A 16378-nucleotide genomic window follows, 5' to 3' on the forward strand; every position below is an offset into this window, starting at 1 on the left:
AATGAATAAGAGCACATGGACAGCGGGGTTTGGGGGGGGGGGGGGGCAAGCCCATATCCACAAAGCATCTTAGTATAGGATTGCTGATCTAAGATCAGTTTTTCCTTTTAAACCATAATTAATTATTAAAGGGGTGGACCTGATCCTAGATCAGTACTACTACTCTTGAGATGCTTTGTGAGTATGGGCCATTGTGTCAAAGTTTAGAAATGTTATACCACATATCAAATCAAATGTTATTTTTCACATGCACAGAATACAACAGGTGTAGACCTTACAGTGAAATGCTTACTTAAGAGCCCCTAACCGACAGTGCAGTTTAAAAAAATACAGATAAGAATAAGAGATAAAAGTAAGAAGTAAATAAGAGGGGCAGTAAAAAATAACAATATATACAGGGGGGTGCCGGTAGAAAGKCATTATGTGGGGGCACCGGTTAGTTGAGGTAGTATGTACATGTAGGTAGAGTTAATTAAAGTGACTATGCATAGATGAAAACAGAGAGTGGCAGTGGTGTGGAGAGGGGAGGGGGCAATGTGAATAGTCTGGGTAGCCATTTGACTAGATGTTCAGAAGTCTAAAGGCTTGGGWRTAGAAGCGGTTTAGAAGCCTCTTGGACCTAGACTTGGCGCTCCGGTACCGCTTGCCATGTGGTAGCAGAGAGAACAGTCTATAACTAGGGTGGCTGGAGTCTTTGACAATTTTCATGGTCTTCCTCTGACACMGCCTGGTATAGAGGTCCTGGATGGCAGGAAGCTTGGCCGCAGTGATGTACTGGGCCGTTCGCACTACCCTCTGTAGTGCCTTGTGGTCGGAGGCCGAGCAGTTGCCATACCAGGCATTGATCCAACCAGTCAGGATGCTCTCGATGGTTCAGCTGTAGAACCTTTTGAGGATCTGAGGACCCATGCCAAATCTTCTGAGGGGAAATAGGTTTTGTCGTGCCCGCTTCATGATTGTCATGGTGTGCTTGGACCATGTTGGTGATGTGGACACCAAGGAACTTGAAGCTCTCAACCTGCTCCACTGCAGCTCCGTCGATGAGAATGGGGGCGTGCTCGGTCCTCTTTTTCCTGTAATCCACAATCATCTCCTTTGTCTTGATTACGTTTAGGGAGAGGTTGTTGTCCTGGCACCACATGGCCAGGTCTCTGACCTCCTCCCTATAGGCTGTCTTGTTGTTGTCGATGATCAGGCCTACCACTGTTGAGTCATCGGCAAATTACATTTTTATTGAAAAAAATATTTAACCTTTATTTAACCAGGTAGGCCAGTTGAGAACAAGTTCTCATTTACAACTGCGACCTGGCCAAGATAAAGCAAAGCAGTGCGACACAAACTACAACACAGAGTTACACATGGAATAAACAAACGTACAGTCAATAACACAATAGAAAAGTCAATAAATAGGCCGTAGTGGCGAGGTAATTACAATTTAGCAATTAAACACTGGAGTGATAGATGTGCAGAATATGAATGTGCAGGTAGAGATACTGGGGTGCAAAGGAGCAAAAATAGATAAATAACTATATTGGGATGAGGTAGTTGGATTGGCTATTTACAGGTAGGCTATGTACAGGTGCAATGATCTGTAAGCTGCTCTGACAGCTGATGCTTAAAGTTAGTGAGGGAGATAGGAGTCTCCAGCTTCAGTGATTTTTACTATTCGTTCCAGTCATTGGCAGCAGAGAACTGGAAGGAAAGGCGGCCAAAGGAGGAATTGGCTTTGGGGTTGACCAGTGAAATATACCTGCTGGAGCGTGTGCTACGGGGGTGGGTGCTGCTATGGTGACCAGTGAGCTGAGATAAGGCGGGGCTTTACCTAGCAAAGACCTATAGATGACCTGGAGCCAGTGGGTTTGGCGACGAATATGAAGTGAGGGCCAGCCAACGAGATTAAACAGGTCGCAGTGGCGGGTAGTATATGAGGCTTTGGTGACAAAACGGATGGCACTGTGATAGACTGCATCCAATTTGCTGAGTAGAGTGTTGGAGGCTATCTTGTAAATGACATCGCCGAAGTCAAGGTTCGGTAGGATGGTCAGTTTTACGAGGGTATGTTTGGCAGCATGAGTGAAGGATGCTTTGTTTGCGAAAAAGAAGCCATTTCTAGATTAGAATTTTGAGTCTGGAAGGAGAGTTTACAGTCTAACCAGACACCTAGGTATTTGTAGTTGTCCACATATTCTAAGTCTTAGAACTGTCCAGASTAGTGATGCTGGACGGGCGGGCAGGTGCAGGCAGCGATCGGTTGAAGAGCATGCATTTAGTTTTACTTGCATTTAAGTGCAGTTAGAGGCCACGAAAGGAGAGTTGTATGGCGTTGAAGCTCGTCTGGAGGTTAGTTAACACAGTGTCCAAAGAAGGGCCAGAAGTATACAGAATGGTGTCGTCTGCCTGGAGGTGGATCAGAGAAACACCAGCAGCAAGAGCAACATCATTGATGTATACAGAGAATAGAGTCGGACCGAGAATTGAACCCTGTAGCACCCCATAGAGACTGCCAGAGGTTCGGACAACAGGCCCTCCGATTTGACACACTGAACTGAGAAGGTGAACCAGGCGAGGCAGTCATTTGAAAAATCAAGGCTGTTGAGTCTGCCAATAAGAATGTGGTGATTGACAGAGTCGAAAGCCTTGGCAAGGTCAATGAATATGGCTGCACAGTATTGTCTTTTATCGATGGTGGTTATGATATCGTTTAGTACCTTGAGCGTGGCTGAGGTGCACCCATGACCAGCTCGGAAACCAGATGGCATAGCGGAGAAGGTACGGTGGGAATAGAAATGGTCGGTGATCTGTTTAACTTGGCTTTCGACGATGTTAGAAAGGCAGGGTAGAATAGATATAGTTTGGGTCTAGAGTTTGGGTCTAGAGTGTCTCCCCCTTTGAAGAGGGGGATGACCGCGGCAGCTTTCCAATCTTTGGGGATCTCAGACGATAAGAAAGAGAGGTTGAACAGGCTAGTAATAGGGGTTGCAACAATTGCGGTGGATAATTTTAGAAAGAGTGGGTCCAGATTGTCTGGCCCAGCTGATTTGTAGGGGTCCAGATTTTGCAGCTCTTTCAGAACATCAGCTATCTAGATTTGGGTGAAGGAGAAATGGGGGAGGTTTGGGCAAGTTGCTGTGGGGGGTGCAGAGCTGTTGACCGGGGTAGGGGTAGGGGTAGCCAGGTGGAAAGCAYGGCCAGCCATAGAAAAATGCTGATTGAAATTCTCAATTATCGTGGATTTATCGGTGGTGACAGTGTTTCCTAGCCTCAGTGCAGTGGGCAGCTGGGAGGAGGYGCTCTTATTCTCCATGGACTTTACAGTGTCCCAGAACTTTTTGGAGTTTAAGCTACAGGATGCAAATTTCTGTTTGAAAAAGCTAACCTTCGCTTTCCTAACTGCCTGTGTATATAGGTTCCTAACTTCCCTGAAAAGTTGCATATCGTGGGGGCTATTCGATGCTAATGCAGTACGCCACAGGATGTTTTTATGCTGGTCAAAGGCAGTCAAGTCTGGAGTGAACCAAGGGCTATATTTGTTCCTGGTTCTACATTTTTTGAATGGGGCATGCTTATCTAAGATGGTGAGGAAGGCACTTTTAAAGAATAACTAGGCATCCTCTACTGACGGAATGCGGTTAATATCCTTCCAGGATTCCCGGGCCAGGTCGATTAGAAAGGCCTGCTCGCTGAAGTGTTTTAGGGAGCGTTTGACAGTGATGAGGGGTGGTCGTTTTACCGCAGACCCATTACGGGCGCAGGCAATGAGGTAGTGATCGCTGATAATTTGTGTGAGATTGAGGGCATCTAGCTTAGATTGTAGGACGGCCAGGGTGTTAAGCATGTCCCAGTTTAGGTCACCTAATAGTACGAGATCTGAAGATAGATGGGGGGCAATCAATTCACATATGGTGTCCATTGCACAGCTGGGGGCTGAAGGTGGTCTATAACAAGCGGGAAAGGTGGATTTTTAAAAGTAGAAGCTTGAATTGTTTGGGCACAGATCTGGATACTATGACAGAACTCTGCTGGCTATCTCTGCAGTAGATTGCAACTCCGCCCCCTTTGGCAGTTCTATCTTGTTGGAAAATTTTATAGTTAGGGATGGAAATTTCAGGATTTTTGTGGCCTTCCTGAACCAGGATTCAGACACGGCTAGGACATCCGGGTTGGCAGAGTGTGCAAAAGCAGTGAGAATAAAACACATTTAGGTAGGAGGCTTCTAATGTTAACATGCATGAAACCAAGGCTTTTACGATTACAGAAGTCAACAAATGAGAGTGCCTGGGGAATGGGAGTGGAGCTAGGCGCTGCAGGGCCTGGATTAACCTCTACATCACCAAAGGAACAGAGGAGGAGTAGGATAAGGGTACGGTGATAGGCTATAAGAACTGGTCGTCTAGTGCGTTCGGAACAGAGAGTAAAAGGAGCAGGTTTCTGGGCGTGGAGGAATAGATACAAGGCATAATGTACAAATAAGGGTCTGGTAGGATGTGAATACAGTGGAGGTAAACCTAGGCATTGAGTGACGATGAGAGAGGTTTTGTCTCTAAAGACACCGTTTAAACCAGGTGAGATCCCCACATGTGTGGGAGGTGGAACAAAAGGTCTACCTGAGGCATATTGAGCAGGGCTGGAGGCTCTACAGTGAAATAATAATAATCACTAACCAAAACAGCAATGGACAAGGCATGTTGACATTAGGGAGAGGCATGCATAGCCGAGTGATCATAGGGTCCAGTGAGTAGCTAGGCGAGCTGGAGACACGGCGATTCAGACAGCTAGCGGGCCGGGCCTAGGGGACGTCGTGACAGAAGAGTCTGTTGAAGCCCCCTCGGACGGTTACGTCGGCAGACCAGTTGTAATGGATCGGCAGGGCTTCGTGTAGGMAGTAAAAGGGTCCAGGCCAATTGGCAAAATAGGTATTGTAGCCCAAGAAATTGGCTGATGGACCTCTTCAGCTAGCTGGGAGATGGGCCTAGCACGAGGCTAGCTCCAAGCTAACTGGTGCTTGCTTCGGGACAGAGACGTTAGCCAGGAGTAGCTAGCTAGCTGCGATGATCCAGGTGAAAAGGTTCAGAGCTTGCGRTAGGAATCCAGAGGTGTGGAGATGTGGTTAAGAAAAAGCAGTCCGATATGCTCTGGGTTGAATCGCGCTGTGCAGACTGACAGGAGTTGTCCGGGCTGAGGTTAGCTGATGACCGCTAGCAGTGGCTAACTGACAAGTAGCTAGTTAGCTGGCTAGCTTCTGTTGGGGGTTCCCGTTCTAAAGTATAAAAAATAGCAGATCCATACCACATTGGGTGAGGCGGGTTGCAGGAGAGTATGTTGAAATTGAGGTTAGACAAGACAAAGACGTCTGACTGCTAAAATGAATGATGGTGTTGGAGTCGTGCCTGGCCGTGCAGTCATGAGTGAACAAGGAGTACAGGAGGGGGCTGAGCACGCCCCCCTGAGGGGCCCCTGTGTTGAGGATCAGCGTGGCGGATGTATTGCTACCTACCCTTACCACCTGGTGGCAGCCGTCAGGAAGTTCAGGATCCAGTTGCAGAGTGAAGTGTTTAGTCCCAGGGTCCTTAGCTTATTGATGAGCTTTGAGGGCACTATGGTGTTGAACGCTGAGCTGTAGTCAATGAATAGCATTCTCACATAGGTGTTCCTTCTATCCAGGTGGGAAAGGGCAGTGTGGAGTGCAATAGAGACGGCATCATCTGTGGATCTGTTGGGGCGGTATGCAAATTGGAGTGGGTCTAGGGTTTCTGGGATGATGGTGTTGATGTGAGCCATGACCAGCATTTCAAAGCACTGCATGGCGACAGACTTGAGTGCTACGGGTCGGTAGTCATTTAGGCAGGTTACCTTAGTGTTCTTGGGCACAGGCAATATGGTGGTCTGCTTAAAACATATTGGTATTACAGACTCGGACAGGGAAAGGTTGAAAATGTCAGTGAAGACACTTGCTAGTCCATATCCATGTAGCCTATGATTTAAACCTAATTTTGTTGTTGCAATTGAAGTGATAGTGAATACTTCTGTTTTCATGTTTATGACCACAACTTTAGCATGATCTTACCAGCATTTCCTGCTTTGGTTACCTTGGGAAAGATAGAGAGGGAGAGCACCCTCAAGTGGTGTAAGCAGAACAAGTAATTTGAATGACTCAGGGAGACATGAGCCAGTGTAGTTGGGTGCAATGCTTTTTTCTGCTTAAGTACTGTTAATTTCTGAAACAAATCAAATCCCACCTTCAAGAGCCTCAGTTTAGCATATGGTGATCCTTTGTTATTCCAAAAAAGAAAATGTGACACCATCTCCCATAAATGACCACGGCAACAAACTTATGGTGACATTTCCATCATATAGTGATATTTACTCAGGGAACGTCATCCTTCATTGTCATTCAACGCATGGCAGCCCACCCAAAGCCATGGGAATGATGCATTTGCATGGCCTGCATAATATCCGTCATTTAGCAAACACTTTTATCAAACCCATGTCCTTGGCATTGCAAGTGCTGTGTTCTACCAACTGAGCCACATGTGCATTCCTTATTGACTCATACAGTATTGGAAAGAAGTACAAACATCTGTTGTCACATTCAGTAAAAGGATAATCTTCCTGAAAGAACATGTCAGCATGGTAATGCTTATTGGACCAATGCTAACCCCACYAGGGTATACATTAAGAGGAAAGGTTGTATTCCAGGTATAAGGTTCTCTATCTTGAGCTCCCTCAAGAGCTCTGGTCCCCTCCAGAGCTCTTGAGGGAGTGTGTCTCAGTAGTTCTTATTAGTGGAGAGTTGCCACTTCTCACCGCCTTCACCCATCTTTGGTGTCCTCCCCGTCTCCTCTCCGCTCTCCTGGTTCTATGTGTGATGATGTCTTTATCTCTACTCTCCTGAAGATGAAAACGACCAAACGACTGCTCACTGTGCACCCCGTCGATTTCGGTCTGGACCTTAACTACTCCACCCACTCTCTGTCTCGACAAGAATCCTGTCAGGTACTGTCTGGAAGAGAAAGTCCTCTGTCTCCCTTAGACTCTCTCTTAGCCCTTGCTTGTAAAAATGAAAAGGTACACCCATACAACCACACCATGCATACGTAAATACACACACAGACACACATGTTTGTTTTACTATCCTTGTGGGGACCAAACAATTGATTCCCATTAAAAATCCTATTTTCCCTAACMCTAACACTAATTGTAACCCTAAACCTAATCCCTATGCCTAAAATAGCCTTTTTTTGTCCCCACTTGTCTGAATTTGACTTGTTTTACTATCCTTGTGAGGGCTTCTGGTCCCCACAAGGATAATAAAACCAAACACACACACACACAGTAGTGTCTTTCTTGGCATTCACTTTAATCCAGTAACTATATTAAAATTGGCCATATTTCTATATCTATTGTTTTATTCATGCAGTCTAGTCAGCATGGTTCCCCTGGTTTTGCTTTCAAAGTGGACAATAATTCTTAACTGTGRATGTGGAGTTGCGCTATCAAGTCTGGAACACATTTGATTCAATAAAACAATCACATTGTACCAGCCAGATACCCTAGGGGAGGCTCAAAATATCTCCAGACCTATCTAAACGTGCTAGGGCTAACATGGCATTTTTGTGAGCAACAGGTCCGCACTTTGTAAATACATGGGATTGTAAGAAGGTACAATATCCCTACTGCTCTAGTTTATTGTCAATTAGTTATTGTCACTGTTGTTAATAGGCTTGGGCGGTGTACCGTATATATCAAATCAAATGTTATTAGTCACATGCGCCGAATACAACCGGTGTAGACCTTACAGTGAAATACTTACTTATGAGCCCCTAACCGACAATGCAGTTTAAAAAAATACGGATAAGAACAAGAGATAAAAGTAACAAGTAATTAAAGAGGAGCAGTAAAAAATAAGAATATATACAGGGGAGTGCTGGTACAGAATCAATGTACGGGGGTACCGGTTAGTTGAGGTAGTATGTACATGTAGGTAGAGTTAATTAAAGTGATTATGCATAGATGACAACAGAGAGTGGCAGTGGTGTGGAGAGGGGAGGGGGCAATGTGAATAGTCTGGGTAGCCATTTGACTAGATGTTCAGGAGGCTTGGGGGTAGAAGCTGTTTAGAAGTCTCTTGGACCTAGACTTAGCGCTCCGGTACCGCTTGCCGTGTGGTAGCAGAGAGAACAGTCTATGACTAGGGTGGCTGGAGTCTGACAATTTTCAGGGCCTATATACCTGGGTATTTGAAATAGCCAGGGGATGGTTTTTCAATAACATGAAAATATTTGATTTGAAGTTTTTCAATATGTTGTTGTATTTGTAGCTACTTTTTAAGTAAATACCTGGTGTCAACTTGTGCAATACATTAGGAGATAAAGCAGATCACATTCTTCATTTCACCTGTCACATTATTTTACATTATGAAGCTTACCATAATTCCCCAGAACAATTGAACCAGTCATATGTTTGTAAATAGCACAAAGGGTGAAAGCGGGAGCGGGTGAGTCCAGCTGTGTATTGACAGGGGACATGTTTTATATTGAAAGTCAGCCGTGTTTTTTTTGCTTCAATAGAGTGATTGTGCAACCATAGTGTTCCTTCACAGAAAATATATTAGTGCAACACATTCGGCAGAAAATAACTTCATTTTCATTAAATGACAACAGAAGTGCAAAGCTATTTGGCTGGCAGCCACACATGTAGCCTAATTGAGCTTGCAAAAACAAAGCATGGCCATCATATTTCTGTTTATCATAGAAGTAATGTAGCCAGCTGCATGTCCTAATATTTTGTTTAAAGTTCATCTGGAATTTTACCAGAGAAAAGTAGGCTGGCTACACYGAGGGMAAAAAGKAGGCCTACCAAGTACAAGAGAAAAARGCTACACGCTGTCTGCTGATAGAATGCCCATTCGTGAATTCTCATCCAAGTGGGGAGAAATGCAGATGCACAAAGTTAGTCTGATGCAGAGCAGAAATTACAATAAGAAGCATTTTAGGTCAGCGTTTACAAAGCGCAGTAATGGATTTCTTACGCGTTTTAATTTTTTTCYTGTGTGAAAAATGAAGAATTATGCATTAACACAACTCCTAAGTCTAACTTGCTAGTTATCTAAGTAATTTACTGACTGAATAAGGTGACGGGGCATCATATTGTGTAAGCTTTCTGCTGTGTTTGAGAAGTCAAAGCCTTTTGAATTAGTTATCTGTACAGCTGCCACTGACATCTTTTGATTTGCTTGCCTTTTTTTCTCCTCTCCTTTCTCAGCCTGTCTACTCCTCCCCCATCTACTTGAAGCAGAGCAGGCAGGCCCATTTCCCTAGGGACTCCAGACAGACACAGAGTGTACACATGCTATTTCAGAGCAGACAAGCGTGCTTCAAAACTTTSTTAATTTGCACAATGTCTTTCGTTTACATTCGCTTGTCAATGTCCAAATTCAKCAAAAATGACATTCGGTAACTCTTACCTATATATGTCCAACTGTATGCGCTAGATTACCTGTCTTTGTAAATAGTTTATTTTCGTTTGCGCTCATTAGCATATTTAGCTAGCAGCCTCCATTGAAATTCTATATTACTTGTTCTAATTTGGTTAGCATTCTGTAAACAGATGCCCAAAGGTATTTTTAGTTTTTTGGCACCCCCTTGTGTACTAAGCCGGTAATACCATAAATCTCAGAATGAAATGTATGTCGATTTAACTTCTCTTAATGGCAGAATCTGTGAAGGCCAGCAGCATCTGGCAGTGGGAGGGGGGGTCGGGAACAGATTTATTTCTTCTGGTTAGGTTATAATGATCTCTGGCTCCCTCTTTAGTAATTTGTGTCTTTATTTATAATTGCAGTGCTTAAAGTATCAGGCAAAGTAGCCTACATACAGTATATTTGATTTATTTCATAACATATGTGGAAAAATACATGTTTAATAATTGTTGACCAATCAAAATAAGACGACTCTCGGTCAACCAAGATTTATTTTTGTTGGGGACAGCCCTACTGATTGGTCAAAAGACCAATTAGGGGAAAAAATATCAGAATTGGGCTGCCTGTGTAAACACAGCCAAAGTCCTTTATCCGGCTTCGGTACACTGGCAATTGTGTTCGGCATGGTGGGCTGGACTCTTTGGGCTTATGGCGATGGGCTTGTCCTKTCTGCAGTGAACGGCCAGCTGTATAAGACTGACGAAAGTGGTGTTGGGCTTCTTAACCACCAACTGTTTAGACCTCTTGCAGAAAATGTGCTGGTACTGYACGAGTCCTRGAAAGACATGGTTGTGGTTTTAGCAYTTTACTCTTTTTGTGGAAGGGACATAGAGCAAAACACTTTTGTTGGTAAAGGTGTCAACCGAATGGGACCGACTATCTTATTGTTTAAGGATAATGAGGAGACATTGGGAGCTGCTTTTGACAGGAAAGATCAGTCATCAAAGTGAATGGGCTGGGGCGGGGGCTAAGGAAGGTCTTAGAAAGGCAGTTCTTACACAGTATGAAGACACAACAACCCATTTACTGTCTAAGCACAACCCTGCACAACCAAAACCCCTTCCTCATCTCAAAGTACTCTCTGTAAACCTCCCCCAGCCCATTTACTTTGACAGATCATTCTTGGCAATAGTAGCCCTTTGCAGGGGAATTTTGTAGACATGTCTTTGTGCTGTGTTTTGAGAATCTGCAGACAGAAGAATGAGGTGGTTGTGACATTACTATTGTAGTCTTCATTTTATACCTTTCAGTGCCCCTTGATAACTGCAAGGTGTGTCCGCTCCCTCATGCTCGTGTTCCCAAAATGCCCCCGCTTTGGGGTATTTTTTAGCAGGGCACTGTGGAATGACTCCAGATAACGTGATTTTTACAAAAAGAAAAGGTAAAAAAGAGAAGAGGGGTAGACTAAATTGATTACATGGTCTGGAAGGTCTCAGGCTACCTCTGACCACCTTTTACCCCATAACAAACACAAACCATACAAACACTACCCAATTTCTGTTTATACCATGCGTACTGTAAATTCAGCTATTTTAGCCGTTAGCTTATAAATATTTTCTCTAACTTACCTTAACCTTGTGCAGAGCTAGGGGTTAGAAGCGCATTTTGGTGGAATTAGATTCTGTACCACCTACAACAGAGTACAGAACCATACACAATTTAGCCACCCCACTAATTGTATTGATTTCTATTAGACTGGCTAGCTAAGCATATCTAACATGGACATTTCAATATTGGCAGCTTGCTGTTAGCTAACTAGCGTCACTAAATTAGCAGCAAGATTGCTAGCCAGCTGAGACTGGCTGAGAACCAACCATAGATGATTTAAACACATTCATCATCGCTACCAACACACAGAGTGAGTTAGCTATATCAAAAAAATATTMTTTTTTGTAATTGAGTGTTTTCCAAACAAGGGTGGAATAGTTGGCAACCAAATTGAGATACCAAATAAGAGTAACATTAGCTATCTTACRTTAGCTAATGTCAGTCAAAGATAGAACGAACAAACAAACATGTTTACTCTGCTGAAGGTAGCTAACAGGCTAGCAATGACTAAGTTACCAGTATCATGGCATAAGCTAAATTGATTGACTGTGTATAACAAAAGATAGCTATTTGATTTAGCTGATGGCTTTCAGAGTTTAATACAGGATGTTAAGTTAGCTAACTAATTTACCCAGCTAGGCTAGCTAACATTAGGTTAATACATCACTTCACAGCTGTCTTCGAAATGGATTTCCCAACAATTCAGCCAGAAAATCCCCCTGATAGTCTTTGGTCACTGCATCATTTTTGATAGACGCATGCCACTAGCAGAATCGCAGTGAAACTCTGGTAGAACTCTGGTAGAATTATCACAGCCGGGCTCAAAACACCACAATGGCACGATGACAAACATTAGTGAAAAACAAATGTTTTCTAAAATAATCTTGCCTAGAGAAGTACTGACATGGTGGTGGTGATGTCTCCAGAGTCCACAGAGCAGTCTGGAGGGCGGCACACGGGAGTCCCTGACAGCCGAGGCCGACATGGCCTGCATGTTCCAGCAGATCCTGGAGGAGCAGGGTGAGAGAGACCCCGAGTTCAACACGGAGGTCCTCCACAGCCGCCGGATGAGTCTGCTGGACAAGCCGGCCCGCTTCGGTGAGGACTACACCACTAACATAAACATATTCTTATTCTATTGTATATATTAATGCATGTGCTCATTGATATTAGGACACAAAGTACATACATACAATGTAGCCAAGGGTCAAGCCTAAATGCCTTAGCTGTTCTTAGGGTTGCAAAGGGAGGGTATATTACTGTAACTTTTTAAGTTTACCATTACACTACCAGGACTTTGATAACGTTCAAGTTTTTAAAATTCATTTTAACAGATGACATCTAGTGGTATTTTCGGGTACTTCAGATTATCACGTCTGATTATYTCTGGCCCTCTGTGTGGCCACGTAAAATATATAAAATCATACAATTTGATGATTTTTAAATAAAAAAATAGAATGACAAAGCTGTAAAACATTATCCTAAATATATACCATCAATTTAGTGAACACCATTGGTGTTTAATATTATGGTTTCAGCATGAWTTTTTTTTTTTACAACTTCAATATGTTTTTGTTGTAAATGTTTTGGCGGCAAACTGGTGGCAGTTGTGAAAAAAGTCAATAAATTGAAGAGATGCATCTCGTTGAAAACAATGCCATTGTTTATTAGATGATTTTTTAATTAATTAGGCTATTTTCTCTTGAACCAAAACTCATGGACAATATGAACATAGATATAAAAAATGAATACTATATATAAATACATTTTTTTAAAGTTATTCAAGTGCAAATTACCAAAGTTACAATAGATTGCCATAGATTACTTTGAGAAATTACTGGTAGCTTTGCAACCCTTGCTGTGCTTGATTGAGTTTTCCTGGAGCAAAATGGACTTGTCCCAAAAGTGCAAATCCAACCTATCTGGCACTCAATATGATATTCCAGTACTCCAATACTATTTGAACCAAGAATGCACTCTGGCAAGAATGCACTCTGCTAGAAGTAGAATATAACTGATCACCCAAAAGGTACACGTTATTACACTAGGTACAACATCTCTTGCTCTTTCCCACACGAACATGGATTCCGTAGGCCCCCCCGTCTATGACCTCTCTATCCGGTCAGACGAGGTGCCATACCCAGAGAACTGGATGATGCGGGCACGATCCTTGTCCAGGATGAGCCAGTCTTCGGGTGGCAGTGCCAACAACGGGCACCTCCGCAGCAGCGGACAACTGTATGGCCTGGAGGACTCGGAGGAAGAGGAAGAGTACCAGCGCCAGTACCAGCGTCTGCCGTCGCGCCGACGTAGTCACAGCCACTTCTCCTCACAGGAAAGCCTCAACCACGGGGCACCGCCACAGGTAAAGGACACAGACACACTAAGGGGCTCCGCTCCGCCAGATGTATAGGACATTGGAAATGACACACTCACAAACACCATGGGACTCCAACTAGGTTTGCAGGATGTCTATAATGAATAGTTAACCATCCATTGAAACCAACCGTCTTGCCAGGGTAAGTGTATGTAAGGCTGTGTTTACACAGGCAGACCAATTCTGATATTTTTCCACTAAATGGTCTATTGACCAATCAGATCAGCTCGAGTCAATAATTGGGCAAAAGATCCGATTTGGACTGCCTGTGTAAACACAACCTGAGTGTCTTATCTTGCATAATCGTTGAACTCTTGTGCTTAGAGTGGATGTTGGTTCTGTAACATAGACGGGAAGTGATCACTTGAGCCTTGTTGCGTTGAGATTCTCATGCAAGCATTCACCCAGGGTCCCCACTAACACAGGGAACAACATCAGTGTGACACATGGAGTGATGGAGAGGAGACACAGCTGTTAGAAGGGAGATATGGAGAAGATGATATTGCATCATATTCATATGTTACTACTGACTCCGACCTTTACAGTGCCTATCATAAATTTTCACCCCCCCTTGGATTTCTTAACATGTTATTGTGTTAAAGTGGGATTAACCCGATCAGACTCGAGACTCCAGCAAAAATCGACATTTCATTTATTTGACTTTCATTTATCTGCATGTCCAACCCCTATATTTAGCCTCACAATTAAGTTTTCAGTACAACCAGGGCTACAAGTAGAACACAAAACAATTTGACATAAACAGTTGCATTCATCTGTTTTATTGACAAATGTGTCTGGATCTCTCAAGTGTCCGTAAAACCTTATTAAACATGTGTACTTTCATGTGCCTCAATAACAAACTCGTAGGTGATCTGTAAATATGAATGAAAAATACATTATTACGAGCTAGGTTTAACAAAGGATTCTTCCTGGCTAGCCTTGATTGTTGAGATTGTTGAGAATGTTGTGATTTACTTCTTTCTGGAGGAAGATGAGCTGACTCTCAGACTGAAAATGAATCAGATGATGATCAAATCCTTGACGTGGGTAACTAGGACATTGCCATTGAACCAGACATTGCAGGGTTTTCTGATAGTGATGGTACACTGTCAGTGTGAACTGGAGCGAAATGACACAACTTCCCAAGAAAACTGAGCAGAAGAAACGCAAATAACAGAAGACCTTTTACTTAGATGTACTATAGAGAAATTGCTACGCCATTTCCTGTTTGATAAAATTAGAATAGTTTCCTGGTTGCTAAAATGTTTTGGTAAACCTACTGGAGAGCTCTACTTTCACACCCATTCAGCATCGTTCACACCCTCTAAAGCCTTAGCCTCACCCATCTCTTTAAGGAGATTGGCCTAATGTTATATCCTAATTTSACATTTGTGCAGGTCATGTTTTTCACATTCCCCTTTCTGGTAAACACATACTATATCAAATAAAATCGATGTTTATTTGTCACATGCACAGGATACAGAAGATGTACTGAAATGTTTACTTGCATAGTGTAGTCTTTTGTTTAGACATTTAGTTAGCTAGCTAAACAATGAACCATAATCCCAACTCATAACATTACTACCCTGCATGTATCTAACCAACCAGGTTCAATGTTAGCTAGCTAGCTAATATTAAGCTATAACTAGCAATGCAAATGGCTCTGAGATACAAATAATATTACTACACAGATCATACACGTAACATTAGCTAGCGAGCCAGCCAGCTAACGATAGCCAGCTAGCTGACAGTAACCTTTAACTTGAAATGAAAATGAATACCTGATTAAATTAAAAGGTATAATATCTGAAAATGTAGCTAGATAGACTATCTTACCCGTATACCTGGATGGACGCTTCTCCCTCTCTGTGACGGATGCCAGGGTTGCCCTTAGTTTGAAGATGTAATCCGGAGACAGGTGTTTTATACAATCCCTTCAGTGTTCTCTTTTTGACTCCCTCTGCATATTTGCAATCAAACACCAGAATTGTCTCCATCTCCTTAGCTATCATACTCTAATTCCAATCAGCATTCCACTGATTTCAAAACTCGGTCCTCCAGAAAGTGGAGAGCAACACTTTTGCATTTCTGCTACGTGATATCTTTCAAAAAAGCAGCGTGGGTTTTATGGCAGACTACAACCCCAAAATATGTATAGCCGCCACCAACTGGACGGGTTGAAAAACCAAAACAATGTAAAAAATAAAATCCGTACGTGATAACGAAACTAACTTAATCCACCCAAATAAAAATAGTACATTGACAAAAACAAAAACTCACTCTTCTTTCAAATCTCCATATCTCCCTTCTCAAGCTCTAGGGCCTGAGAGGGTGGTATGGCTTTTTGACAATATTCCATGTAACTCCTCTGCGGAGAAAGCATTAAGAAGGAAAGAAATTCCACAAATTATCTTAAGGCACACCTATTAATTGAAATGCATTCCTGTTGACTACCTCATGAAGCTGGTTGAGAGAATGTGAAGAGTGTGCAAAGCTTTTATCAAGGCAAAGGGTAGCTACTTTTAAGAATCTAAAATTTGAATTATTTTTTTATTTGTTTAACATTTTTTGGATTGCTACATGATTCCATATGTGTTATTTCATAGATGTGATGTCTTCACCATTATTTTACAATGCAGAAAGTAGTGAAAATAAAGAAAAACCCTGGAATGAGTAGCTGTGTCCAAACTTTTGACTGGCTGACATTTTGGCTGTTTGATTGCCTTGCAGGGGGCATAATTAGACTGTTTGTATTCAATCATATTCCCAGTCACCTTGCCGTGGTTAAATGCAGTGGTTCAGGCTTTCAATGCTGCCATCTATCTACGGTTTTTGGTCAGGTTTTAATCGTCACAGTGTGAACAGCATCCCCTATACACTGAAGTCACCGTGTCAGTGTATACGTTCATGTTATTCTCAGAGGCAACCCGGGAACATGTCGCAGTCCTCGAGATCAAAACAGTCTTGACTAGCAT

At 42.9% G+C, this 16378-nt stretch overlaps 1 protein-coding gene across 2 annotated transcripts in view; it reads left to right on the plus strand.

The window, feature by feature from the left end:
• Window positions 1-16378, plus strand: part of LOC111959346 (melanophilin-like) — a 127528-nt gene that overhangs the window by 65197 nt on the left and 45953 nt on the right. Inside the window, exons 7-9 of one of the 2 annotated variants that reach the window (XM_070437622.1) lie at window positions 6895-6993; window positions 11953-12124; window positions 13120-13391. In XM_070437622.1, coding sequence (XP_070293723.1) covers window positions 6895-6993; window positions 11953-12124; window positions 13120-13391 — 543 coding nt within the window. The remainder of the gene's footprint in view (window positions 1-6894; window positions 6994-11952; window positions 12125-13119; window positions 13392-16378) is intronic. The other variant, XM_023980846.2, reaches the window with a different exon arrangement.

Source organism: Salvelinus sp. IW2-2015, linkage group LG36 (genome assembly GCF_002910315.2).
Source record: "Salvelinus sp. IW2-2015 linkage group LG36, ASM291031v2, whole genome shotgun sequence".
Classification (NCBI taxonomy): domain Eukaryota; kingdom Metazoa; phylum Chordata; class Actinopteri; order Salmoniformes; family Salmonidae; genus Salvelinus; species Salvelinus sp. IW2-2015.